Source organism: Poecilia mexicana, unplaced genomic scaffold (genome assembly GCF_051168715.1).
Source record: "Poecilia mexicana isolate PSO_F unplaced genomic scaffold, ASM5116871v1 scaffold_23, whole genome shotgun sequence".
NCBI classification, from domain to species: Eukaryota; Metazoa; Chordata; class Actinopteri; order Cyprinodontiformes; family Poeciliidae; genus Poecilia; species Poecilia mexicana.
This window is the reverse complement of record NW_028263392.1, coordinates 14959883-14986749: the sequence shown is the minus strand read 5'-3', so window position 1 is coordinate 14986749 and position 26867 is coordinate 14959883. Positions and strand designations below refer to the sequence as shown.

General features: G+C 36.1%; 1 protein-coding gene and 2 long non-coding RNA genes across 4 annotated transcripts in view; 1 reads left to right on the top strand and 2 right to left on the bottom strand.

Annotated features, from left to right (window-relative positions):
* Positions 1-26867, top strand: part of lhfpl3 (LHFPL tetraspan subfamily member 3) — a 30591-nt gene that overhangs the window by 512 nt on the left and 3212 nt on the right. The window contains exon 2 of the mRNA XM_014998492.2: positions 25460-25690. Coding sequence (XP_014853978.1) covers positions 25460-25690 — 231 coding nt within the window. The remainder of the gene's footprint in view (positions 1-25459; positions 25691-26867) is intronic.
* Positions 790-25538, bottom strand: LOC148152516 (uncharacterized). 2 transcript variants are annotated; one of them, XR_015762142.1, is made up of 4 exons: positions 25448-25538; positions 18661-18783; positions 6319-6399; positions 790-2565 (listed from the first exon to the last, which is right to left on the bottom strand). It is a non-coding gene; the product is annotated as an uncharacterized LOC148152516 (long non-coding RNA). The 2 variants fall into 2 exon arrangements; XR_015762143.1 differs by lacking the exon at positions 6319-6399.
* Positions 25596-26867, bottom strand: LOC148152515 (uncharacterized). Its single transcript, XR_015762144.1, has 3 exons — positions 26612-26867; positions 26460-26532; positions 25596-25680 (listed from the first exon to the last, which is right to left on the bottom strand). It is a non-coding gene; the product is annotated as an uncharacterized LOC148152515 (long non-coding RNA).

Here is a 26867-nt window from a genome sequence, read left to right as displayed (position 1 = left end):
GTTCTGGACGCAAATGGATAGGGGCGCCGGGCTAGAGGGGGCGCCACAATATGGCGACATAATCACTTCTAGTAATCTGACAGCTGTTTGTGCATTGAAACAGGAGGGGGGGGGGATCCTATAATCTATCAATACACCTCAGAAAGTACTCACCTGCGTCCCTGCCTGTCTGGATATAGTATTCACATCTCAAACTTTTTGATGCTTTGTCTCATTACAAACTTATTTTATCCGATTTTTTATTATTGTTTACAAATAAAAGTGTAACCTGCATATTCATTTAATATTTAATCCAAAGTGCGGTCCGTAGGCCATTTGTGGCCCTTGGAACGATTTAAGGCATTCAAGCCTTCCAGATTGACATTTGTAAAAAAATTTTGGTCAGAATTTTTTCAGAAATTTCCAAAATCTTAAAAAAAAGGCAAAAATTGTTCAGTACTAAAGGTTTTTTGTCATTTATCATCCATGTTTTTCTCTTTAATTTTACGCAAATAGGAAGTTTGACCACAAATATCCAGCAACACATACTAAAATAGAGACCTGGGAATAAAATGTAATTGATTCATAACTGATTCTGGAAACTAAATATTTTTTTTAAAAAAAGTAAAAATATCAAATTTGCAACTATTTGTTTTGCTTCAGCTCTACAAATATCTGAATCTGTTTTATTGAAATATCACAGAAGAAGTAAAAATGGAAACAAAATTAATCACTTTTGTTTTTTTGGGACAAAAAGTGGCCAAATTTTTTTACACGACTTTTCCTAATAATCCACTATAAAAACAAACAGAAGGGCATCTTCCTGTGTGTTTATTATTTCAGTTTTAACAGAAGTGAGAACGCAGTTAGTTTTTCACACATTACATCTCTAATTAGACAGATAAAAAGTGTTATTTTTCTCCAACACCAACTCATATTTCTTTATTTTGCACCTTTCACCTCCAGCTGGAAGAAAAGATAAAAGTATAATTTATGCTGGAGTCAAAACTTTCAGCAGAAACATTAAAAGTTTCTCTTTAAATCCTTTTGATGCAAGAATAGCTCTAAACGCATCTCAGTGAGTTTAAATATTATATTTGTATAAAATATAAACAATGATACACAGAGGAATCCCAGAGTGAGAATTTGAATAGAAACTTTAATTTACTCCACAGGCATCTGAAAGTGTTTTTGTTTTGTCAATGTTTGTAAATTTTTTTGGTCGGAATTTTTACAGAAAATTTTTTAAATCTGAAAAAAAAAAAGAAAAAAGGGCTAATTTCAAGGTTTTACTCCATAAAGTTCAAACTGTTTTTTTCTTGTCACAGGATAGTTATCGTTTTTGTCCCAAATTTATTTGGTAGAGTTGAGTTTTAAGACTATAGATTTGCAAGATGCTGCATAAGTAATTTAAAAGTCAAAATTTTGAGAAAAAAGTCAGAATTCTGAGATGAAATTTAAAATTTTATAGAATAAAGTCAGATTTCTAAGATTAAAATTTTGAGAAAAAAATTTAAAATTTCTGAGATTAAAGTTAAAATTTTGAGAAAATAAATTTATTTTTTTCACCTCCGTAAAAGTTAAATTCCCCAAAGAAGAAGATTCAATTTTTCACATGCAAAAAGATCTGAATAGTAAAGAGGACAAAAACATCTAAAGATCGTATCTGGTGAAGAAAATCCACATCTTTCCCTCTGAAATCGTTTCTGATGACGATCAAAACGTGTTTTCTGCTCTCTTGTTTCTCTCACTGCACAAATTTGACAGGTTCAATTAATTAGAAGCTAAAAATGAAAGTAAATAGAAATGAGTCATAAAATGTCACTAAAAATAACATTTCATTTGTGTTTCCAGACAGCTACTCAACCGTCTGATTCACAACGTTCCTGTTTTAGATCCGTCCTGACGAGTTATTTTCCACCACAGCAGGCAAATAAAACACTGAGATTAATAAAGTTAGCAAGTTAAGGAGGCTTAGATTTTGAAAATATAATCTGAAAATTGCTTCAATATGCTTAGAGATTGAATTATTAATTTGGAAATCCAGATTATTTACTCCATTTACTGTTCAGTCCTTCTCATTAATCATTTCCTCAGATGAAACATTTCCCTGCAGCTAAAATAAACATGGAGGAGATTTCTGCCTCTGCAAGAACTCTGGAAATCAGAGAAGCTGCAGACGTTCCCGAATGTTTCATTAGCTTTAGGGTTAGTATTAGACTCCAGAAATGCAGTTATGATTAAAAAACTCAAACATTCCTGTTTGATGGTTTTTCTTCACCGAGGCGAAGCGGGAGTGAACGCGGTTCATTAGCACCAAACTCAAACAGAGAGGCGGTTTTTACACCTTTCTGTGCCGCTAAAAATGACTGTTTTTACAAGAGTGAGGAAAAAACAGGTTGTGGAGGAGTGTGGATGGATAACGAGGCGGCTGTTATCCACAGCCTGGGGTGGAAAGGTGTGAATGTCCAACTGGATGAAGGTAATTAAAGGCAAACAAACAGGAACCAACAGGAGAACCAAACTGGTTCTGACCAAACAACTTTTCTCTGTTTACTCTTGTCCAGACAACAAGGCACCGGGGCCCTGCAGACAGGAAAACAAGACAGAAAGAAGAGGAGTTATTTGATGCCAAAATACATTTTCTGTTTTAGAAAAAAAAGGACATTTCTGAGATCCAAAAGTTTCAAATTTACTAGAAACAAATAAGATTTTCTGGAAAAAATGTGGAAATTTCAGAGCTTGAAAAGTCAAAAATATGCTAGAAAAAACTCAGGAGATTTTTAATTAATCTTGCAAATTTTCAACTTTTAAAAAAATCTTTAACATTTCTGGGTTTAATCTAAATGTTTTTTAGTTGTTTCTCACAGATTTTTGACTTTTGAAACGCAAGTTTTTTCCTGGAAAAATTCTGAGATTAATCAAAAAATTCCAGACTTTTTTTTCTCACAAATTTTAAATTTTTGAAACTGATATTTCCATGCTTTTCTAGAAATGTTCTGGGATTTCTCTCAAGATTTATGAGATTTTTCTAGCAGATTTTTTACTTTAGAAACAGACGTTTTGACATTAATTCTAGAAATTTTATAGCATCAATCTCGCAGATTAATTTTTTTCTAAAATTCTTTTGACTTTTCAAACTCCAAAATTTTAATGGTTTTGTTTTTTAGATTAAACTCAAAAATTCTTTTTTTTTTCTCACTAATTTTCCAGTTTCTTTTCCCAGCCATATCTGCACTGAATTTCCACAAAGAATCACACTAAAAGTGTCAGTAATCCATCTTTACATCCACCTTCCGTGTAAATAAGTTGGAATCTTTGTGCTTTTTTAATAAATTAACAATCGTCTCTTAGGTTCATCTTTATTTTAAATCCTAAAAATAAAGATAAAACACTGGTTCTTTAAAAATGATAAGAAATCTTCTAAAGTAGATATTTATCATGTGACATTTGTGCCTCTGAGTTTTATTTGGTTGTTTCCAGAGTGAAATTGGCTTTTTAGGATATAAATGTTGTAGATTCTTGACATAGGTTTTCATAAATTTGCTAAAAGCAGATATAGTAATAAATAGAAACTATCTTGGTGATCCTGACCTAAAGCAGAAAATGTTTGAGCTAATATCAGTCGGGATGAAAAGGTTATTTTGTGCAGCTTCAGCTTAGAAACCATTTATTTTGGATACTAAAAGCAGAAGCAGTGCGGACGCTGTGAGCAGCAGCAGGAAGTAATGAGTGACGTGACGCTGCACATTGATGCCCAATAACCAGGATAACCGCCCCGATCCGAGAACCGCGCTCACGAACAGAGTTAGAAAACCTTCTGCTTGGAAACTTGCTCGTGCCTCAGCAGCTGTAAGCCCACAAATGTGCATCGGATCAGAGGTGATTCACTCTAAAGTGCTGCTGGAACATCTGCAGCACGGCGGCCATCTTCTGGTCACTCCTCATGGTCCGGTCGGCCCACTAAGTGGTGCTTTAGAGCGGGAGCTGGCTCTCCAAGGCAGCGATAAGAGGTCCATTTGGTAGCTGGAAGTATTGATCCGAACATTGCTTTCCAGAATAACAGGAAGCGGGGCTGTAACAGGACGCAGCTGCTGCTGCTACTTCGCCTCCTTCAAGCCAGGAAGGTCCACTGATGAAGAGCTGCTGTGAGAGCTGGGCGGCTTCAGCATAAAATCTAAGAATTTCTTCATACAAAATCCGGTTTTAGTCGATTTTTACAGAAGATTAGGGCCACTAATAAAAAGAAAAAAAAAAAGATAAAAATAATTATGGCTCTAATTTCACAAGATTACAAAAAACCAAAACTAATCTGAATTCTTGGAAAAAAATTCAAAATTCTGAGAAAAAAAGTCAGAATTTTGCTCTGATACCTTGAGAGAGCTCAGATAAACTGAAAATTACTTTAGGAAGTTGTATTATTATTGTAGGAGTTCTGTAACTCTGGCTTTCATTTAAGTTTTGTCAATTGGTGGATTGGTGAATTTAAAGAAGCACGTTAACGTGGACTGAGTGCATTTCCAGTACAAATTGAAGCTGAGTGCTAATGACATCAGCCCAATCGTTATCCTCTCACACATATAATGAGCTACTGGGAGAGGCTTTACAGTTATGCAACATGACCCCACATTATCCACACACACACACGCACACACACACAATGTGAGAGCCATTACGGAGGCAGGTGTTACGATGAAACCCCCTGCTCTGCTTGGATGGTTCCTGCCAGCTGGGAGGCTAACGGTGTTTAAGCTAACCCAGGTTTCAGTCGTTAGCATGAAGACAAAGAGGGAACGGGACAAAATAGGAGAGCAGCTAAGTCAGCTGTAAATCACAGCGTCAGAGGATACCAGGATCAGCTCCTGGATTAAGAAACTGGATCAGCTTCTTCTGCTGACGAGGATCTTAAAGGGACAGTACCAAATATGAAACCTCAGTTTAATGTGATTGTACCAAGAGAAGCTCTTGGATCTGGATAAACCTACTTTTTATTTTGTCCAGATTTAAAATCCATCTCAGAGCTGTGAAAAAGTATCTTATACATTTCTTCTATTTCTGCTGTTTTTGTCACGCTAATTTTGTTTTGGGCTTTTTCTACAGATTTCACTAACTCAAACTGAAGATATTAAGACCTTTTTATGAAATTTAAGATATCTGAAATATCTAATGTGTACATCTGTAGCCTCCATGATGTTTAATGACTTATTGCATTCACAAATTTGTGATTTTAACATTGTCTTAAATGTTAAACTGCAACTGCGAAATTGTGTCCGTTTTTCAACATTAGCAGAATATTAAAGTTGCATTTGTCATGGAAACGGAGCAAAAGACGTGATGGATATCAACAAGATTGAATTAATCTCATCATTAATTAACTTAGCATTAACTTAGCATTAGCTTTAACGTGCTACACACATGCTGGTGTAGCACGTTACCGTTAGCGGAATTAATTTTTATGATTAGCACATCTAACTTTTATGTTAGTGGTGTTAGCTCACTAATCCAGATCGTCAAACTACTTTCAACATCAGACGATGATACCTTGAGTTAGTTAAACATGGTTGAAGCTAGCACTTTAGCAATAGCTTCCTACAAATACAATGTTAGTGTAGCGTTTTAGCAATAGCTTGCTAAAACACCATGTTGGGGTAGCACTTTAGCGTTAGCGGAATTCATTTTTATGATTACCACTTTAGGGTTAGCAAACAAACTTTTTTGTTATCGGTATTAGCTAACTGCTCCAGATCATAAAACTATTTTTAACATACCTTGAGTCAATTAAACATGGCTGAAGTTGGCGCTTTAGCATTAGCTCCCACTAAAAACCATATCGGTGAAGCGCATAAACTGATATTTATGATTACTGTGCTACAAAAAAAATTGTTAGCGGTGTTAGCTCGCCACTCCAGATTGTCAAACTACTTTAAACTCGAGACAAATATACCTTAAGCTAATTTAAAAAAGTAACCTAAGCTAGTACATGAAGTAGGCTGTAGTAGTAGTTGAGATGAATCACTGATATCCAGGAGTCTGGAAAAGATTACTTTGATATTTTAAAATGGAAGATGTAAACAGATAATTGTAATCATAATCTACTTTTCTGATTCAGCCCCTCACAAAATGAAATTACGATGAGTTTGTCCTTAGAAATTAGCGGAGTGACGGAGCAGCAGTGCGGTGAAATGAGAGCAGTGTGTCTGACTGTGGAACCGTCAGGTATTTAAAGCTTTAACTGTGACTGACAGCTTTGATTGCAGAGTAGTTATGATGTGGAACGGACAGAAAGATGGAGATTATGTGAGATGGAGAGTAATACAAGAGGCTGTCATGGCTGCCAACCAGAGGAAAATGACTCCTGAAGACCTTTTCTCTCCAAACGGTAGTGATTATTAGAGCGGATCCTTCTGTGTTCAGGCTGAACTGCAAAGAAATAAAGTACAGGAATGTGGCTGATTAGTTCCTTGGTGAAAAATAAACAGTGAAATAGCTTGAGGCCACTGATAAAGCATGCAAACACGGCGTTGCTTTAACTGGGGAAATATTTATACTGTGAAATGACTGGAGCCCCTGGAGTTCCTGCACATTAAAGCAGCATTTAGGTTGTATTTTTACATTAAATTACAGAAACTATTGATGGAAAAGGGATTTTCTTTTTTTATGACCCTCACATGCCTTATTAATCCACTTTCAAACTGAAAATATTACTAACACAATTTGATTTATGTTTTTCTTTAATTACATTCCCTGATTAACGGTTATTAATGGGATACCTAAAAAATGTTTTTTAACGCTATTTTTGTGTATCAAAGGTACACAAATGAAGTAATTTGTAAATTTATTTATAATAATTGAGATTTCTGACATGCTAATAATTACACACTCACCTAAATATCCCTAAATCAATATTTTGTGTGTTTTTAAGACACCAAACTTGGCATTTAATTGGACATCATCCGGAAAATGTCGTTATCATATTAAAACCTTTTACTAAACAAAATCTAACAAGTAAAAAACTTTGTTTGAAATATTCCACGTTCCCTGATGATTACGCTCATGTTTCGGTTTCCAAACATTTGTCACATTTCATTACATGAACAGCGAGTTTGTTGGCTAAAAATCTGAGATTCTCTTTTTAACAGGAAGCAGGGTTGACATAACTTCCCCCAATAATTGGCTCTCAAAATGTCAGGGACATCTCTGACAAACTGACACAAAAGTAATGAATTGTGGAAATTGCCTTGCTGCTCCAGACTTGGTAATGAATTGAAATGGTCAACACCGTTTCCAGAAATCATATTACTACTAAAACTCTTAGAATCCCCAAGCAGCCATTTGATTCTTTTCAAATAAATTGTTGTAAACTGGATTATTTTGAGTATTTTCCAACAGTAGGACAAATACTGGCACTGCTTCTTATATGTTGAGGTTCTTTTTTACAAATTGGTGGCGTTTGGTATTGGTGGTAATAAAACCCTTTCTTACCACTTTTCATGGTAAGAAATCACATGTGGGGTACCACAAGGCTCCATCCTGGGTCTCCTTCTGTTTTACATCTACATGCTCCTGCTAGATTACCACATGTATGCAGATGATATACAGCTCTAAAACCACCAGGTGACTCAGTCCAAACCCACTGAGCACACGCTTAGGAGGAGCCGCTACTTTCTCCAGCTGAACAGAAACAAAAGTGGAGTTGGAGCTTCAGAGGAACGATCAAGAGTCAGCTGGAAACGACCGAAATCTGTGTCTGGACCTTCAGAGACACATGAAGACAAAAACAAAGTCAGTCTTCTATCACCTGAAGGGCATTTTCAGGATTAAAAGATAAATTTCCCAGCAAGTTGTATACATTTATCTTTATTTTCACAGGTCTGCCTAAAAAAGTAAATGGTTGGCTTCCAGAAAACTGCTCAAACACTGATTTTTATTAAATCAAGGCTGTTTAGAGTTGTCCTTGATTGATAACTGGAAAATTGATCAATATATTTGGTGTTTATTTGCTTGGTGTTGGTTTTTGAGCAGATGTAATGTTTATTTCTGATTTCATAATTGGTTGGTGTATTATGTTTTATGGTCTAAAGCTCTTTGAACAGCCTTTTTTGCTAAAACATCTAAATAAATATGTTAATCAAACAAAGCTGACTTGAATAATGTGTCCACAAATAGTTATTTTTGCATTGTTTTTTCTCTTTGTGTCATGTGTTGTATCCAATCTCAAGACGACGTAAAGAAAAGCCGGTTTTTAATGAGAGCTGAGAGTTTAGCAGATATTTTCCTAGAGGTTTTTGAGTTGGACAGAGAAGCTGGGAAGTTTTAGAGGCATGTTGGCATTTTCCAAAAAGCCGCTTTGCCCTTTTTAAAAGTGGAGGATGATGATGGTGCGGTGACCAATCGGCGGACAGGGGAAGCCGGCGGCGGCACTGATGGGCCGATAACAAGGGATTTCCAGGGCTCTCTGCAGGATGTGTTGAAGTTATAACACTGCTAATCGGATCCTTGTTATGGAGCAGGAGAGCTGGCAGAGAGGGATTTAGAGGGGGAATAAGGATCGGAAGAGAAGTAATGACATCCTGATGTGTGTGTGTTTGGAAAAGCACACAGATGTGCTTTTGACTGTCCAAGTGGAAGTAGAAGGCATCAGAGCTGCTTAAGCAAATGGTCTCAGTTTGCAGTCGCATTGTGACGTTTCCCTGAGGGAGTGACTATAGATAGTCGGCCTGCTGCATCAGGATAAGTGACGAATCCCCCAGAAGGAGGAAAAGGATCATCTGGATGAAAACGAAACTGTCCCAAAAGAAAGATTTACTTTTGTCCTGAGAAAAGAAAGCAAATAAGTCAACAATGCACAGTGCTGACAAAGTATTTTGCTTGTTTGAACACTTAAATGTTCCAGGTAAAACAGATTTCTGATAACCAGATGAATTTAAGATGTAGGTTTTGAAAAATGGACCACAAAAAAAAAAAAAAAAAAAAGACATTTTGGGTTTTTTGGAAACTTCTTTCAGCGTCTTGCCGTCTGCTTTTAGAGTAAACCTGCTAGGATGGCTGGGAATGTTTTATGATCTTATGCTTTTACTATAAACGGTTTAAATAGGAGAAATGTTCTTTAAAACACTAATAATATTTTCATTCCATACACGTTTTAGATTAAAGCCTAATAAATGAATTTATTTCTCAGTAGTTCTTGTACATGTTAAAAAGAGCTGGGCGATGAATCAATTTTTAGTTTTTGAAGATGAAATTTTTTAGAAAATTTAGATTTTTTTTCCCCCATCAATGCATTGCTTGGGTTTCCATAGTACACAGTGATGTCACCACTCCCAGGGCGGCCATCTTGATTGACAATCCTGTCTTACAACTTATTATTTGGACTTTGAATTCAGGTCAACTCTACAACAAAAGGGTCAGGCAATGATTTTTCTTAATTTTGAGAATAAAGTCGTAATATTACAATAATACAGTTGTAGTAATACAGAAATAACAATAAAGGCAAAAATAATGAGAATAAAGTGTTAATATTACAAGAATAAAGTCAAACAGGAGAATGAAGTAACAATTTGAAAAATAACTAAACATTAAAATGATGAATATCGGGCATCTTGTAAAGTTTTAGTTTGGGATCAGTTTTACAGATAATGAAATACTTTATTTTTTAACACATCAGCATCAAATTATTATCAGTAGCAGGAAATGATGTAGGAACCGCAAAATGATTGTTTAAGCGACTGAGTCAAATTTGAAGAAGAAACCAAACAAACTGATCTGGTCACATCAGATCTTGATATCATCAATGGACTAATATCCCACATTTTACTGTTATATTAAAACTTTAATCCTGGAAATGTTCTTCAGGTGATAGAAGACTGATTTTGTAATTGTTTTAGGTGTCTCTGAAGGTTAAGAAGCTTTTTTCTCATTATAATGAAGTTTTGTAACCTGACACTGACATCCAGCTCACAGAGAGGATGATTGAAATAAAAGCCATTTTCTGTCATTTGTAATTTCTTTTTCAGAAAAGAAAGCAAGAAAAACAATCAGATCTGGTATGAAAAGATTGGAGATTGTACATTTAAGTCAATATTGTTCAGCTGTAGTTTTAGATCACATGCAAAGTGCTTTGTGTGTTATGACAACGCTTGATTCTTCTAAGTAATTGAATAACCCTTTCCAGTCAGGCCAGTCGGAAAAATGAATACGGTAAAAGGTTTCAATAGGAGCTGCCAAAGTTTTATATCGACATGGATATTACTCCATAAATCCTGCTGCTAAATTACAATCGTTGCGCTTGTCTTCTTCCAGTAAATCCTAGACAGCGTTGAAAAAGAAAATATCAAAAGCTTAGAAATTTTTTCTGAAGATCTGGTTGGAAACCGGCTTTTCGAGCTGAAAAGCAAATCCAAGAGATTTCACGAAGGTTGAAGTCGCTGAGAGGAGTGAAATCTTCCATGCCTCATTAAGATATGATTATCCGCCTCCCCAGGAGTAATGTAATTAGTGCAACGGGGATGAAGGCAGAGGGGTGGAGCAGAGCGGCTGATTGCAGGCCGGCATTGACCGCTGCAAGCTTAGAGACCTACATTACTTAATCCTCAGCCCATCGCCACCTTTTTACCTTCTTGTAAGAACTTCCTGTGACCTCAGATGGTTGGAAACTTCCAGCAAAACTTTCTTTCTAGGTCCAAATGAGGCTGAGCTTTGAGGCTCGCTTTGCTTTTATGAGACGTGACAGGCTGAATGTTGAGGAACGACACCCGGGATAAACAGTGTCACATGACTGGATAGCTTCTGGATCCATAGGGCCTTTTCTCGTCCTCGCAGCCAATTTGAATGATGTTTCAAATTAAACATCACTGCTGCTGCTGTTGTCGCTTCTCCTTTTCAATGGCCGGTTTGAGTAGTTTCACCATGAATTATTTATCAGGACATATTGACTCTCGAGAATCAATCTGAGAACCTTGGCGTGCATTAAAGTGGACCTATTATGCTTCTGTGAACATGTTACAATACTTCTGTAGGTTATACAAAACACGTTCAATACATTTTTTGCACAAAATTATCCTTAGATATTGAGATTTTAGGCTGGTTAGTTCTGCCTATTTTGAGCTCCTTCCAATAATCCAAAATAAGCTGCTGCTGGCCACGACCCCCCCCCCCCCAACTCAATGTTTACACTCATGTTAAAATAGCTGCTAACAGATGCGCAATTATACAACCATACATCTTTGAAAAGCAGAATTGGAGCCTCCTACACAACAAGAATGCAGGAAGTGATCTTTGGATGGTAAGTCAGGAACAAAACAATTTGTTGTTCATGTCGTTAAGAGCGTACAGCAGTTAAACCAGCTAAACAAATGTGCTAGAGCTCAGCTTAGGTTGCTAGGTAACAGGTGGAATTCTGCTGGGGTTGCTAGGTGACGGGCAGTGACTTTTAGAGGTTTTTGAAACAAATTGTTTAACTGTTGAGGATGAGAATCTCAATCGATGAATCATAATTTGTATCGACACACGGAGCATAAAATCAGCCAAGAAAAGCATTCAGACTTTATTTATTTTATTAACTTTCAGCGCTGAAAGGAGACGCTTTACCATTACATCCGAGAAGAGTTTCTAAAAAAGTCTGCGCAGACTTTTTTAGAAAGTCTGCACATACTTTCTAAAGTCTGTGCAAATAAAAAAAAAAAAAAAAAAAAAAAAACAGCTGGGTGTTTTTTTTTTCTTTTTTCGCTGAGCTGTTTTTAAAAGCTGTAGAAACCATTTTGGTTTCTACGGCATTTAATACCCAAATTTTATGTTAAATTATTTGTACTTATTCTCATGAGTATGGGTTTTTACGCATTAAAATCTATATAAATAATCAAACATGTATTAAAGTTCCAGTTCTAAAAATGATGCTATTCAAGACATTAATATTTAGTTAAGGAGAATAAAGAAATACCAGGTGACACCAGCTGAACTTTTTAAAGTTGTTTTTCTCTAAGAAACTTGACAGATGTAGAAAAGACAACCCTTAGAGTCCACAGCCATTAGCGTCCATATTTGATTTGCTCTCTGTTTCCCTGTCCGTTTGATGATAATACACTAAAAGCACCCATCTTAGAGATGCTTGTTCAGCACTCACATTTGAAAGCAGAGTTTTGGAAACTGTGTTTGGAGCCAATATAGAAGTAGCCAAGAGCAACCCACAGACATGCTGCTGAATTCAGATGCAGCATTTTTTAAATAGATGTCTATCTGCAGGGTTTGTGGATGCAAAACAATCTTGTCTGATGGATTAACTGGATTACCAGATGAGACGATGGACAGACAAATCAGCTTTTATGCAATTTGGCAAAGATTTGCTTTCAGGAAAGCACAACTTTTCAGGCTTGTGTTAAAAATAGAACAAATTTAAATGAAGGAGTTACTGTCATATGTTGTTGGAACGTGATGTTATCAAGTGTTTACAGTGAAACCGGGTATTTGCAACAGTTAGGCACCACAGCCGAAATGTGGAAATACTTGACATCCCCTCTAAAATCACTTATAACTGTTTATTTTAATAATTAAAACACCAAATATAATTTAATACACATTAATGTTAAAGTAGAAACTGACATCCATGCTGACATCTCTGGTCTTTGGGGTTCAGCCAATCAGAGCTCAGAAAAAGGAATGGCGCTCCTGGATTGGCTGCTGTGCCATTAGCATGTGAAGTAGCATCGCACCTCAGTTTTTCAGTTTCTTTCAAATATTTCACTAGGTTTGTCACAATAACAAATATTGCTGGACGATAAACTGTTTCGAAAATTATTGCGATGAATAATAATATTGGTGTTTTGAAACCATTTTCAACTAATTTAAAGATAATGGCATAATAATACAAGTAGGGATAAAATTAATTATTTTAGTAATTGATTAATATAGTGATTATTCTGAAGATTAATCAGATAAAAATATTGCCACATTCTGCAGGTTTTTCATTAAACTACTTGAGCCTTTTGAATACAATATCAGAAGTACAATAAAAGATTAAAATAAAAATAACTAAATTCCTCTGGCCACTCAAATTCTAATGGCATCAATTTTGATAAATTTTAATTCATATGAGTTAGAACAACATTTAATTTCCCTTTGGGATCAACAAAGTATTTTTAAATTTGAATTTAATTTTGAGCTGACTCACTCTCTCTCTGGTTGCCTAGCAACTCACTCATTCTTTGTTACCTAGCAACAACTTGTTGAGTAACTGGTACAGCAGCAGTTTCAGGTTTGACCATTAATCCTGAAAACTGCTTAAAAATAAGAAAACAAAGGCATAAAACAGGAAAGATAATACCATTAGTTTAGTTAGAAAAACTAATAAGTATCAATATCGACTGCGTTTTGCCCTATTTTCATAATTTCAGTATGAGCTTTTGTACAGTTAATAGCTAGCTAATGAGCTTTAGCAGCTTTAAAGATTAGTTATGTTGTTCCTATGATATAATCTTTAGTAATAACTTGATTCTTGTCTCGTTTTATGTTTTGAGGGAAAATGTTTGGATATACTGCTAGTGTTATTTTTTTTCCAGACAGATCTGGAAAAAAATGGATCTGGCTATTGTGTTGAATGTCTTTCATTCAACACATCACCCTCTCACCGAATCCATGAGCTCAGATTAATTACTTGAAGTATATTCTCTCCTTTTGCCCTCAGGTCCTAATTAACAAAAACTCAACTTGCTTGATGTTGTAATTATGAAGCTGTGTGGAAAGGAGGTTATTTCAGGATAAAGTACTTAATATAACGTAGCTGAGATGGAGGAACACAAAGAAAGACAGAAATGTTAAAACTGCGTGGGCCGGACGAGGAACAGGAGGTTTGTATTTAGTGAGTCTCCAAAACAAGCCACTGATTAATGTGCCTTCCTAAACCACCCAAGGTTAGACCAATTAGTCCCGAAACTGGGAGCGCAGCGGGAAAGAGCAACTTTACTTCACGAAGTCCTTATCCTAATAAATAACACAAAGGCACAAATAGGAATGCAAAGATATTAGCTGCTGTGTTGTTTTAAGAGAAAACATTAATTTAAATAACCTAAAATCTGTGAATCTCATCTTCCATTTTATGAATTGCAGTACAGCTTCCTGCCACAAGAGGTTAGAAAAGTAACTGTTTTTAAAATAGCCACAAAATATATAGTAATGCAAAATATTACCCACAGAGGGTTGGCTGATTTTTGTTTTTGATTAGTATCTGGAAAAGGTTCAGGTTCAAGTTGTGCTAAAAAGAATTAGCCAATCAGTGAAGCTATTCAGGCCTATATAGCATTTCAATGCTAACTTATTAGCAAATGCAAAATGCTAATGTTAGCGTCAACAGTCCATATTTTTAAAGATTTTTTTCAAAAATGTTCCATGAATGATCAGGGTTCCTGAAACGCTTTGCATCAATTTGATGGTTCAATAATCTAAAAAGCAGATTAAAAATAAATTTTTTGTTGAGCTTATATGTCTAATCAATAATTTACCCTTAAAAATGGTTTTTGAATTAAAATATTGCTAATTATTTTGATATATGGTTTTCAATTAAAATGCAATCAAATTACAGACCCTACAATTAACTACATTAAACATTTCAATCGAGTCCTACCATTTATTTTATAAATACATACACAAGTAATTTTAGTGCAAATATCTTAGGACACTTGAAATGAGACAAAAATAACTTAGAAGTTACAAATAAGCAAGATATAGGAGCTTATAAACTAAATAATTCCTTAATATAGATTAAAAAGTAGTTGTTCTACTGCAAATTATTTACTTTATATAAAAACATTTTCCCATGAGGTAAGTGAAATAATCCCCAGGTTGAACTAGTATTGTTTCCTCAATGTAAATCAATTATTGATTTGACTTAAAACAAACTATATCTCACTGAAAAGTTTCTTGTAAGTTACTTGTGTCTTATTTCAAATGTAATAAGATATTTGCAAAAAAAACAAGACAAAAATTCTTGGTAATATTTCCTGTTTTTGCAGAGTTTGCACTGTTTTAGTGACACTTTAGCTTGTTTTCATACGTTCAGTGATGTTTATAGATTTCCCATCCTGGGTTTATCTTCCTGATCGTTGGGTCGGGATGGAGGCGACAGCCGCTTATTATTCCTCCTCCTCCTCCGGGAGGCGGCAGGCCAAGGACACGGCGACCCGTCTGGGTCAAAGCCATGTTTGAGTGATGCTGGTGTCCAGGAGACGGATGTCTGGGCTCCGGCCGTTTTTATCTCTCACCGTCACCGAGAGGCTGGTTATGATGCCGTTGTTTGAGTGACTCTCAGATGTTCGCTGATTTATACGCTACGTTGATGAAGTGCTAACACGTCTAAATTTACATTTTTCATGTTTTTGTGTTTGGGCCTTAACGGTGCGATGGCAAATCAGGGCCGTTGAAGATAGAAGGAAAAAAAAGAACGAGGAAATTAATTCTATAGAATAAACTTGGATATTTCTAAGTTTGAAAGAAAGACCTCCAAAAGTCAAACATAGACCTTTGAAACTATTTTTTCAAAAATTTCTAAAATTAATCTTGAATTTGACTTAATATTCTGAATATTTTTGAAACAACTCATTTTTCAGGCACCGACAAACATTAACTTAATTTATTGCCAAATAAAAGTCTGGGTTGTTTTTTTTAATCGCTTGGGCTGTTTTAAGAAGTTGTACGACAGCATATTAGGAGTATTATTGCTAGAAAGAAAAGTTGGATAAATTTCTGCCAAAAAAAAAAAATCAAAAAGTTTGAGATTAATCTTAAAAGATTTCTAGTAAAAACAAGGAAGTATATGAGTTTGAAAAGTCAAACATTTGCTAGAAAAAAACTCATGAATTTTGACTTTTAATCACAGAAATTTTCAAGAATAAACTCCAAAAGTCAAAAATTTACCTTTGAAACTCAGAAATTTCCAAATGTTTTCCTCAAACATTTCTGAGCTTAATCTAAAAATCTCAGTTTTTTTGGTGGAGGGTTCAAAATAAGCAAAAGAAAAAAAAGAGGAAATTTTCCATTTGTAACTGAAACAAATTTAAAGTTAAGTTAATCTATTTCTACCACAAAAGGAAAATAAATTTTTTTATGTCGTTTATCGGTGTTAGCAACCCCAGAATCTTTTTTTTTTTTTTTACAATTTTAGAGAAGATAAAAATTTTAAATGTTTAAATTTCATTTATTCAGTATTTATTTATTTTATTGAGTTTTACATTTACTGCTTCACTAAAGCATTTTAAAGAGGGGGCCACATCCTCCTCTGCTCCCCCCTTAGGGTCGCCACTGTTTTTGACCAGAAAAAACTATAGTAAAAACATAAACCCTTCTGAAGGCAAATGGTTTCACTGGATTTTATTTATGGATATCAGAGTAAAGGGGGCTCTAAAGCATCCTGAAACCTGAAAATCTGACAGCAGAGCCACAAGATGTCTACTTACACAGGTTCCCTCCTAATTGCACATATCATCCATCTATAATTATAACATGCTGTATTGAGCTGCAAATGAGAAGGTGCGCCTCGCTGTGTGGAAAACATGACTAACAATGTTAACACTTGGAGCCGTGTTGGTGAGGAGGACTCGAAGTGAACGCCGGGGGTATTCGCTGAATACAAATGAGTTCTGAGCTGGAGAGAACATCAAAAGGCTTCAGCGCCTGTGTGGCAGCGCAGAGAGGCTTGTTATTTCATAAACTTAGCAGGGGGGGAGTTAGGAAGTGTGAGCGGTGGCCGTGTTTGAGTCCCACCGGACACGCTTATGAATCCGCCGGGGGAGAAGCGGCAGAGTTAAGTGTTAAGTTTTTGTGTTTTTATGCCGTTTACAGTCAAACGTCTCCATCCCCCCAAAAAAGGCCACAGATCAGAGAAGAGAGGGAACGTGTGTCGTTTCGGGGACGTTCAGAGTCACCTCGGCCGCCCATTAATGCTCTCGCTCCCTTTCTTTTTCGAGCTTTCCGGTTGCCATGGAGACCGTGCTTTGAGCCGTTTCTGCTGCTATCGGAGTCGTATCACTAGCGCGGTCCTCTGAGCAGTCGACGGGGAATACAATCCGAGATTCGGTGGAAAGCCGCCAGAGAATCCCTGAGTTGCTACAGAAAACATGGAAATGTTGAAGCAACACTTTGGTCCATCGCAAAACCCAAGTGTCGGTTCCGACTTGGCTCCGACTGCATTAAAAACAGACCCAACTGCAGAAGTTGCAGTCAATGCTCCAAGCAACTTGTGCTTGTTATAATTAGTTTTGTCTGTCTTATGATCCTTGTAGGCTCTCTTTGCTGAATAAACATCGATTTGAAAACAGCGGCGTCCATTACCACTTCCGTACCCTGCAAAAACACTAAATCTTACCAAGTAATTTTGGTCTAGTTTTCAGTACTACAGATATTAATACTGCCCTGCAGTGGACTGGCGACCTGTCCAGGGTGACCCCGCCTCTCGCCACTTGACGCCGATGGGCACCAACTTCTCCCGACCCAGACAGGGAGAAGGGTGGAAGAAAACGGATGGATATCTTAATACAGTTGAGATAAGACAAAACTATCTTAAAAATATATTTTTAGCAATACACAGAATAATTTTAAGTAAACAATTCCTAAATATTGGTGAAAATGTTCTAGTTCCATTGGCGCCGTTACCTAGCAACCCCAGCTGTCACCTAGCAACCCAGTTCCAGTTCCACTGGCAGATTATTTCACTTATAACAAGACATTTTTCATATGCATAACTTAATTTACCATCATAAATAATTAGCAATTATTTACTAAGCAAGCCTCTATATCTTGCTAAAAAGTTACATTTAAGTCTTATTTCAAGTGTATTAAATAACTAATTTCAAGTGTATTAAATAACTTGAAATAAATTATTTCAAGTATTTTCAAGTTGGAAATCTTACTTAAGATTTCCAAGTAATCTTTCCAAAATTACTTGGAAAGATTTTGTGTTTTTGCTGCTGCGTGACGTTCTTCTGCGTATGCATAAAAAATTCACAGAAAAATCAGACTACGGTCACATTTAATTAAGAAGCAACATGAATGATCACACAAAACCAACACCAAGCATAAAAATCGTATTTCAGCAAAATTTGGAATCGAGCAATAAGATCTGCTATGTGAACGTAACCATGAAGATTGGTCTATGGTTGGATGTTTGCTACAGAACAAAGACTTTTGCCGGTTTTAGAGTAGTGGCTTCTTCTACACTGAGCGGCCTTTCAGTTCATGTCTATGGAAGAAGATTAGGGCCACTGAAAAAAAATCTGCCTTTAAAATCTGACATTAATTTCATAATTGTTTGAATTGTTTATACACCGTCGGCAAATCTAGTCTTAAAATTCAAATATATCAAATACGTTTGGAACAGACTTTCAGTGTCGACAAAGTTCAGGTTTACAAATCTTATAACATCGAAGAAACATCTATGCGATTATTTTCATAGACTAAACATAACTGACACATATTTGACATAGATTGACACAGAATTAGTATTCAGAATTAAAATTCAAAATGCTGAGGACAAAAGTCAGTCTGAATTTGGTCAGAATTTAGATTTTAATCTCAAAATTAAGACTTATGTCACAGAAGTCGTGTCATTTATGCTTAATGCCAGGAAGCTGGCAAAGAGCAATCCAATCAGTTACTCAGAATTCTGAGTCTAAAAAGTCAGAATTCTTTTTTTTTTCTTACCAGATTCATAATTTTCACAAGATCTTAAGCGTTTGTTCTGGGGTTGAACTTCTTCTGCAGCTCCACATGTGTCATTTTCTCATCCAGGCTGGTTTCTGGTTGTTTTTCTTCCCTTTACATCATCTGTAATTATAGCCCAGCAGTGGAGGAGGAGAAGCACAGAGTGAGTGAGGATGGGGGGGAGGAAAGAAAGATAGAAAAAGAAGGAGTGTATGTACTCTGGGCCATCAGCTCAGATCAGAGACATATTAGATGATACAGAAATGGAGTGGAGCAATCCCTTCGGTCTGACTTCAAAGCAGCACAGTTTCGGAAAGAAAATAAGGGCAACTGTTAAAAGATTCAGGACTGCTGAAGTTGTCTGTCGCTCCGAGAGCAATGTCACCACATCTGAGTGAGCAAAGCAGGCAGACCTGAAGCATGACTTCTTGTTTTTAGATTAAAAATGCGACCGTCGCTGTTTGATGAGAGAATAAGATGCTGTACAGTTCGTTTAGGCTCAGCAGATGTTTGTTTCCTCCTCATTTCAGCGCTACTAGCATCTCATCCTCACATCAGAGGACCAGCACATGCGGCACAGCTAGCAGTCTGACGGGAGACCAAGAGAAAAGATTTGCATGGCAAATTGTGACCCTTCATTCAGCCAAACTTCATTTTCCATTTTTTTTCTTTTGATATTTCACTCATAACATTTACACAGATGGAGACAACAGTGTGTTTAATCCAGGGCTGACAGTTAAAGCTAATGTTCACACTGAATAATAAAATACTATAGCATCTGTTGAACAAATTGTGAACCGTGTTTCTGTCAGCTAGCACTTCCAAAATAAAACATTTAACATTAGCAAAATGTAAATTAAAATGTCCCAGTAAATATTCCTCCCATCATAAACTTGATTTCTGAAGAAGTTTAAATCCACATACATTTATGTTTTAACTAAGGTCACCTATTTGTCTTTGGACTGTCAGGCTTCTTCATCTTTATAATTATCAATGTTAGCTGCTAAGCTGCTATGCTAGCAGCTATTATCAAAACTAAATGATGCCGTTTTGAGACAATAGGACTAGAAATAAACTAGTAGCTACATAAATACTTTTTTATATTCTGTTTTTATTTCTGTCCTTTCTCAAACTGTGTGTGAAACCTATTTCTGTCAGCTAGCCACCCCTAAATAAAACAATTAGCGTTAGCAAAATGCTACACTAAGTTAGAACATTTTCCATGAAATATCTGAGTCTGAATCCAGATACATTTAGGTTTCCTTGAATTATAAGGCTTGCTTATGTTGTTACGTTTTTGACTTCAGCTTTTATGCTAACAGATGCTAGCTATTGAACTCCAATGCCATCAATTAACATACAATTTTTAGACACTAGAATTAGGAATAAACTAGTAGCTAATTTAAATATTTATCAATATTCTGGTGTTCTGTTTCTGCACTTCTTCAGCTTGGTATAAACCCCGTTTATAATAGCTACCAAATAAAAACATTTGAATTTAGCAAAATGCAATATTAAAAGAAAATTTGCAACTGAAGGAGTTTAAATGACCAAGACCAAGTTGTAAAAAGCTGCTTGTGCTTCCAGCAGCCTGTAGATAATTAGATTCGAAATCAGATAGTTAATTTTACTCTTCCAAGTATTTTCTCTAACATGAAGGAAGTTTTCAAAATGAATAAATTCAGAGGGGAGTCAGGAGTTTATCCTCTAACGGTTGAACTGTTCATTTAGGCCTGACTTTGAAGTGCAGTTTCTCTGTTTCTGTGCAATTCTCTGATGCTTTGCAGCCGCTGCATTTTTAAGCAGCTCCTCTTTCCCTTCGTGTCTCAAACGAAGCGCGTTGGGATTCAAGCCCCGTCGTTCCTGTCGTATTCTCATCTTCCCAAAAAGGACATCAGCACTCATCAATAAGTGGCTTTATCGTGTCCAGATATTTTATTATCTAGGTGATCTTTGGTTCAGTGAAAACACCAGCACATTCCTCCTCCCTTCGTTTCATCTCGCAGCAACAGTAGCTGCACAGCCACAGTTACTGCAGGAGTTAGAAGAGAAGAAAACAGGGGATGCAGATGTTTTATGTTTGATGCCCTGTCAGCATCTAAATCACAAAGAATCGCTGAGATTGTGTAGCGAAGATCAGAGCAGGCATCAGCATCACTCTGCTGGTCGAGTGAAACCTCACGTAGTCCGGATGAATTCAGATAAATCGATCCTCTGAATGAGTTTCATGTTGGAGGCAGAGTATGTGGTGTCTAATTGTTCCTTCCTGCAAGTTAGTCTGTCCCAAATTTACTTTCTAGATTTTAATTTTAAGACGAGAATTGCTTAATTATGCATAAACAACGCTGAGTTTAAAGTTAGAATATTGTGGGGGAAAAAAACATAACATTTTTGAATAAAAAGTGAGAATTATGCTATTTAAATCAAATTAGTTTAAAGCCAAAAATCCTGGTTTTAAGTAAAAATTAAATTCAAAATGTAAAGTGAAACTTTTTAGATTTTAGTTAAATTTTTAGATAAAAGTCAAAATTCTGAGATTTAAAGTCAGAATTTCTGAGTTTAAAGTAAAATCAAAATTGAAAATTAAAGTCCAAATTCAGAGAAAAAAACCCATAATATTTGTCTTTTTCTAAGTTTCCAGTGGCCCTAATCCTCTTCTGTACTCAGCAGCTTCAGACCAGCTCATTAATTTCCCCTCCAAACACCAACTGGCCTCATGAATCACTGAGCGGCTGCTGGAAGCTTTAATGAACTTTGCGGTGTGCTGCAGGAACCATGTTGCACATTACGCTCCATCTGCCCTTCCTCTCATATCTGCGCTCTGATTCCCGGCCAGAAGAGCAACACAGACGAAGGGAGGGGAGGATGAGCCTCATACCTTCCTGCATCTGCCACTTTCTGCCCCAATTAACTCCCATTAATTGCATTTGTCAAGCTCCACCTTGAAGCAGACGCCCAAACGGCAGAAAGCAGCAGCTGACCCTGGGAGACGAGGATGTGGGACATGAACGTCTGATTGTGTCGCCGTCACGGCCAGAAACCGGCAGGATGAGCGCGGCGTGGGAGACGATCAGAGACGTTTATGATCATTAACGTTTGAGCTGCAAACGTGCAACAGAAACATCGTTATTGCCAACGAATCGATGGGAAATCAGCACTCAGACGTAATGGGACGAACTGAAGCAGTTTTATGGAGGTTGTAGATAGAGGGGAAAAAAATGTTTCTAAATTGAAAATTTGCTAGAAAAAAAGCTTATAAATGTTGATATTTATGGAAAAAACTCTGAAATTTCTTAATTTCAAAATTACATAAATGAAAGTGGCTCAAATCGTATTTTTTTTTTTGGAAGGGTGAGTTAAAAGATCTGAATTGTATAATGGAGTATTAAGGCCACATTAAGAAAATAAAAACAATTAAATTACAAGAAAAAAGTCAGAAAATTACGAGAATAAAGTCAAAATATGACAGTAAAGTCATTACTACAACTTCATTCTGATGCGATTTAAATCTCAGAATATTATGACTTTTTTCTCAATAATATTTACTTTTTGTAAATATTATTACTTTATTCTTATAATATGACTCTTCTTGTAATACTAGCACTTTATTTTGTAATATTAAGACTTTATTCCATTTCAACCTTTTTCTCCAAATATTCAGATTTTATTCTCGAAATATGACTATTCTCATCTTATTTCAACTTTATTCTTATCCTAGTTTATTTTTGTAATGCTTTATTGTAATTTTATGTTTTTTATTTTCTTATCCAACACTCCGTAGTAAAAATTCGACGCTGCTTTCCTGAGAAGCTCTGACCTCTGCAGCCTTTGCAGCGAAGGATCTGAGGGAATCTGCATCCCTGGAAGTTAATCGACCTTCTCGTTTCTCTGTGTTTGGTTTGGTTCTCAGCGTCTCAGCGTGAGATTCAGCTCATTACTACAAATCTCCTGCAGAGTTCAAGTGCCAGAATGAATCTCAGAGTCAGGCAGCTCGTTTCGAACAGCCTGTCCTCCATTTTCCTGTTGACCTCAATCACATGAGGCGTCGCAAACGCAGATCTCTGCCAATATAAATGTTGCCTTCAGCGTTCAGGCTGTCCCGCCTGAAAACATCGGTCCTGTTGGCGCTGAAATGAGCCGACAACTCAGCAGAGAGAAGGTTTCATTATGAATGTCTATTTATGGCAGGATTGTGTGCAGAGAACTGCTTTCCCAGTGAAAATGCATCTGACAGGGGACAAAAAGTCTGATTCTATTGAACTGCATGAATTAACATAGACAGGGCCAGCACAAGCCTTTTTGGAGCCCGAAGCAGATTTTTATTGCCCCCTCCCCGCCCCCCATATCAACCTTCTTAAGTTCAACTCTTTGTGTAACATGCCTCCTGTCATTAGAATAATCTGTAATTAGCTTACATCATAAAAGTGTTATTACAGCGGTTGATTATAACCTTAAAGGAGTAACAAACTAAAAAAAAAAAAGAATTTTGAAATGCAGAATGCGAATTTATATCAACGACTGGCTGCCTTGTTGTTTTTAAGAGCGTTTTTATTTAAATTTTTGCCTATATTACATAGGGGTCACGTATTTAATTACGATAATTACAAATGATTAAGACAAAAGACGCTGCTCATTGAACAAAACAGCATTCCCCATCGATGTATTTTAGCAGAATGAAATCTATGGAAGATGATTATGGGCACTAAAATAACAAATAAGGAATTCTAGCTTTAATCTTCTGAAATCAAAACGTAGAATTCTGCCAAAAAAGATTTGAGTTTTTTCCCAAATTTTTAACTTTTTTCTGAGAATTCAGGGTTTTTTTCCCCCAGAATTCTGACTTTTGATTTTATACGATTAGAGTGTGAATAATTATGTACTATTCTGAAACAAAATCTGATCCTAATCCTCTTCCGTTAAAAACTGCTTTCATTTGATTAATATAACTATTTATAATTCATAATAATGAATCTATTTACATGTCTCTGTGGACCGTATAAAACTTTCTGCCGGGCCGGATTTGGCCCGCGGGCCTTGAGTTTGACACAGGTGGCATAATTTATCAGTTAATCCACTTGTTACTCAAGTTAGTGTTCAAGTATCACAGGTATTTCCCAGGAAAGCTATTTATTCTGGTTAAAATCTAAAAAATATTCTCTTAAATTGCGTCATTTTAGCCTTTTCTAAAGCATTAATACAACTTGTTTTTCTGAAAACAAAGCGTTTAGCTCCATGCCAACAGTCATCAGATGACAGTTTCCAAGGCGTCTCCCATCATCAGCCAAGCGACAGCCGGCGTGTGAAGACGGCCCGTGTCAACACACGGTTCTGCGACATGCGGTTCTGTTTTTGCACCTCCTTCAGGGCCTGATTCTAAACTGCTGCCAACACCGTCACGTTTCCTCTGATGCTCATTCCCTCCTGATTCAGTCTGCAGACTCTTTAATCTCCATCATACAGAATTTATTTCATTACTTATTGCATATTTGCTGAACATTTGCACTGTTTTCTGCAGATTTTTAATTATATTTATGCTGCGATTGCACATCTGTTTCTATAAACATTTTTAAAGAGTCATCATACTCAGTTGTAATATTTATATTAAATGCACAGCATCTTTATGTTATAATTAATCCTGTTTTTTACATACATACATATATATATATATTTATTAACACTTTTGGGAGTTTTTTTGTGCATCTGCTGTAAAGACAGTTTCTATTCTTTTGCATTTATTTTGGCTCCTTTTCTGATTTCCTTATTTTTATGCACAAAGTGATTTAAATCGATTTCCCAAGAGTTTATTTCCATAAAGCGAATATTATATATGAACTACAAATTCTCCAAATAAAGCACCATGTTAATCTTTTCTCCCCAATTCAAACGTTTTAGGTTTTAAAGTGCTTTATTGGGACGCAACAACAAAACGTAGGCCATAATAAAAGCAAAATCCCACATGGTTTATCATCATTTATGAAAGTCTAAATACTGAGGTGAAGTTTTGTATTTAGAGGAATGGGCAAAGATTTCAATAATCGATTAATCAACTATTGAAATAATGGTCAACTAATTTAGTAATCACTTAACCATTAACTGGAGTATACAGATTAAAAAATGGCCATTTACTGAAAGAACATAATCAGACCAATAATTGAACTAATATTTTCATTTTGTATTTCAGATGGTTCAAATTCTGTAAAATAAATTTATAAAGTGTATTTTGCCATCAAATTAATAATTGATTAATCAAATTATAATCACTGTATTGATGTTCAGTCAAGCAGAAACAGTTGAGGTTTTCACATGTTGATGTTAGAAGTTTTTTTTTTAGCTAAATGCATCTTTTGCTACAAATGATCACTAAAATGAATGATGTATTGTTGCATTTTAGGCAAGATTTTTTTTTTTTTTACTTAAGGGTTTAATTTGTTCATTTAGATCTTTTAATGCATTTCTAGTATTGCATTGAAAAGCTTAAATGAAAAATGTCAGAATGTGTCAATTTTTAAAATCAGATTAATCAGAATAACCGATTAATCGATAGCTAAAATAATTGTTAGTCGCAGCTCCGATGTGCAAAGCTGTAATTCCAGCTGAAGCAAAGTTTAAGCTCAGGAGTGTTGAATACAAATTGAAGAATTTGAAGTGTGATGAATAAATCTGTGTTTGTAGCCAACAACCTATGCAGCAGTGCAGCCATTTTTAATAAACCGCAGCATGTTTCCAGGTTTAGCAACATGAATCCTCCCCTGGTAGCGTGTTAAGCACCCCGGCCCATCTGTCTCACCTCCTGTTCCAGGTACCAGCCTGGTTCTGGGCTGCATGATCTACCCCGACGGCTGGGACAGCGACGAGGTGAAGCGGATGTGCGGCGAGCAGACAGACAAATACACACTGGGCGCCTGCTCGGTGCGCTGGGCCTACATCCTGGCCATCATGGGTATCTTGGACGCGCTCATCCTCTCCTTCCTGGCGTTCGTCCTCGGCAACCGGCAGGATAATCTGATGTCTGAAGACCTGCTGGGAGAAAGTAAGAGGAGCGCCTCAGATTTTCTAATTTGCTTGTAAAATACTAAAACATCTGAGATAACTGCACAAGTTTTGGTGTGTAAAAGAGTGAGCTTTAAAAGCTAAAAGAGCCTAAAAATGATCAACAAGCAGCGTTCAATAACTGAATAATAAATAGGAGGCAAGTGTAACAATTATAGGCCACGCAGCTAACTGCGGCTACAAAAGCAGCATCAGAAGATGGTTCTTTTTGAAGGAGCCTGAGGTGTGAATGAAGACAAGCACCATTTTAGTTTTGGTGTGAATATATTAGTGATTTGAAGAATAAAAAAACAAACAATTACAAATACACATTGAGAGACAACTTAATTCCAAATAAATCAATTCAAAGATCAAAGTCCTTGTCCTTAGCTCGCCATAAGGTCACAGAGGATCTGAAGATCTTATCCATCATTGGGAAGAAAAAAAAAAAAAACATTAAGTATTTTAAACAATTAAACAATTAGGTGCAAACAAATGCAATTATTAAATATCTAATAATTAAACTAAACATTTGTCAGGTTAAATTAACCATAACTTAAAACAAAAGAACAATCATAGTTCAACTAATCGATTTAAGGTTAAAGTTGAAATCAAAGTTAACTTTCAAAATATCAATCAAGGAAAATAAAATAAATTAACTCAAATACTCAAGCAAAATGAGGAAAAGAAATATACTGCGCAATATCAAATTAAATGTAGCTACATCCTTTTTTCAAACTCAAGAAATCTTGCACAAACCCAACGGTTACCTTTGAGCAGAGAGTGCCAGACTACAATCAGCTGTGAATTCCAGTGACGGCCCAGGTAACAACCGCTGACAGTCTAATAAAACAATGCTCTAATGATCAATTGAGCAACATTTCTATGGTGCACAATACTGCCATCAACCCAGCAAACTCACCAATAGTTCAAATCAGTTGTTTCAAAGATTTGGGTGACTTTCCAGGATGAAATTATCAGCAAGACGCCAACAGTCAGCCACAATCACAGTGGAACAGGTGATGATGTTCAAACTGCGCTGGAGGCGGGGCTTTAAATAAGTTGAACAGTTTGGGGCAACACAGGAAGTAGGCCCGCAAAATAAAAGTCTGGCTAGTTGACTAATAACGGGTTACACAAGTCAACATCAGCTCAATGTTAGGGGCTGCAGAAAATAA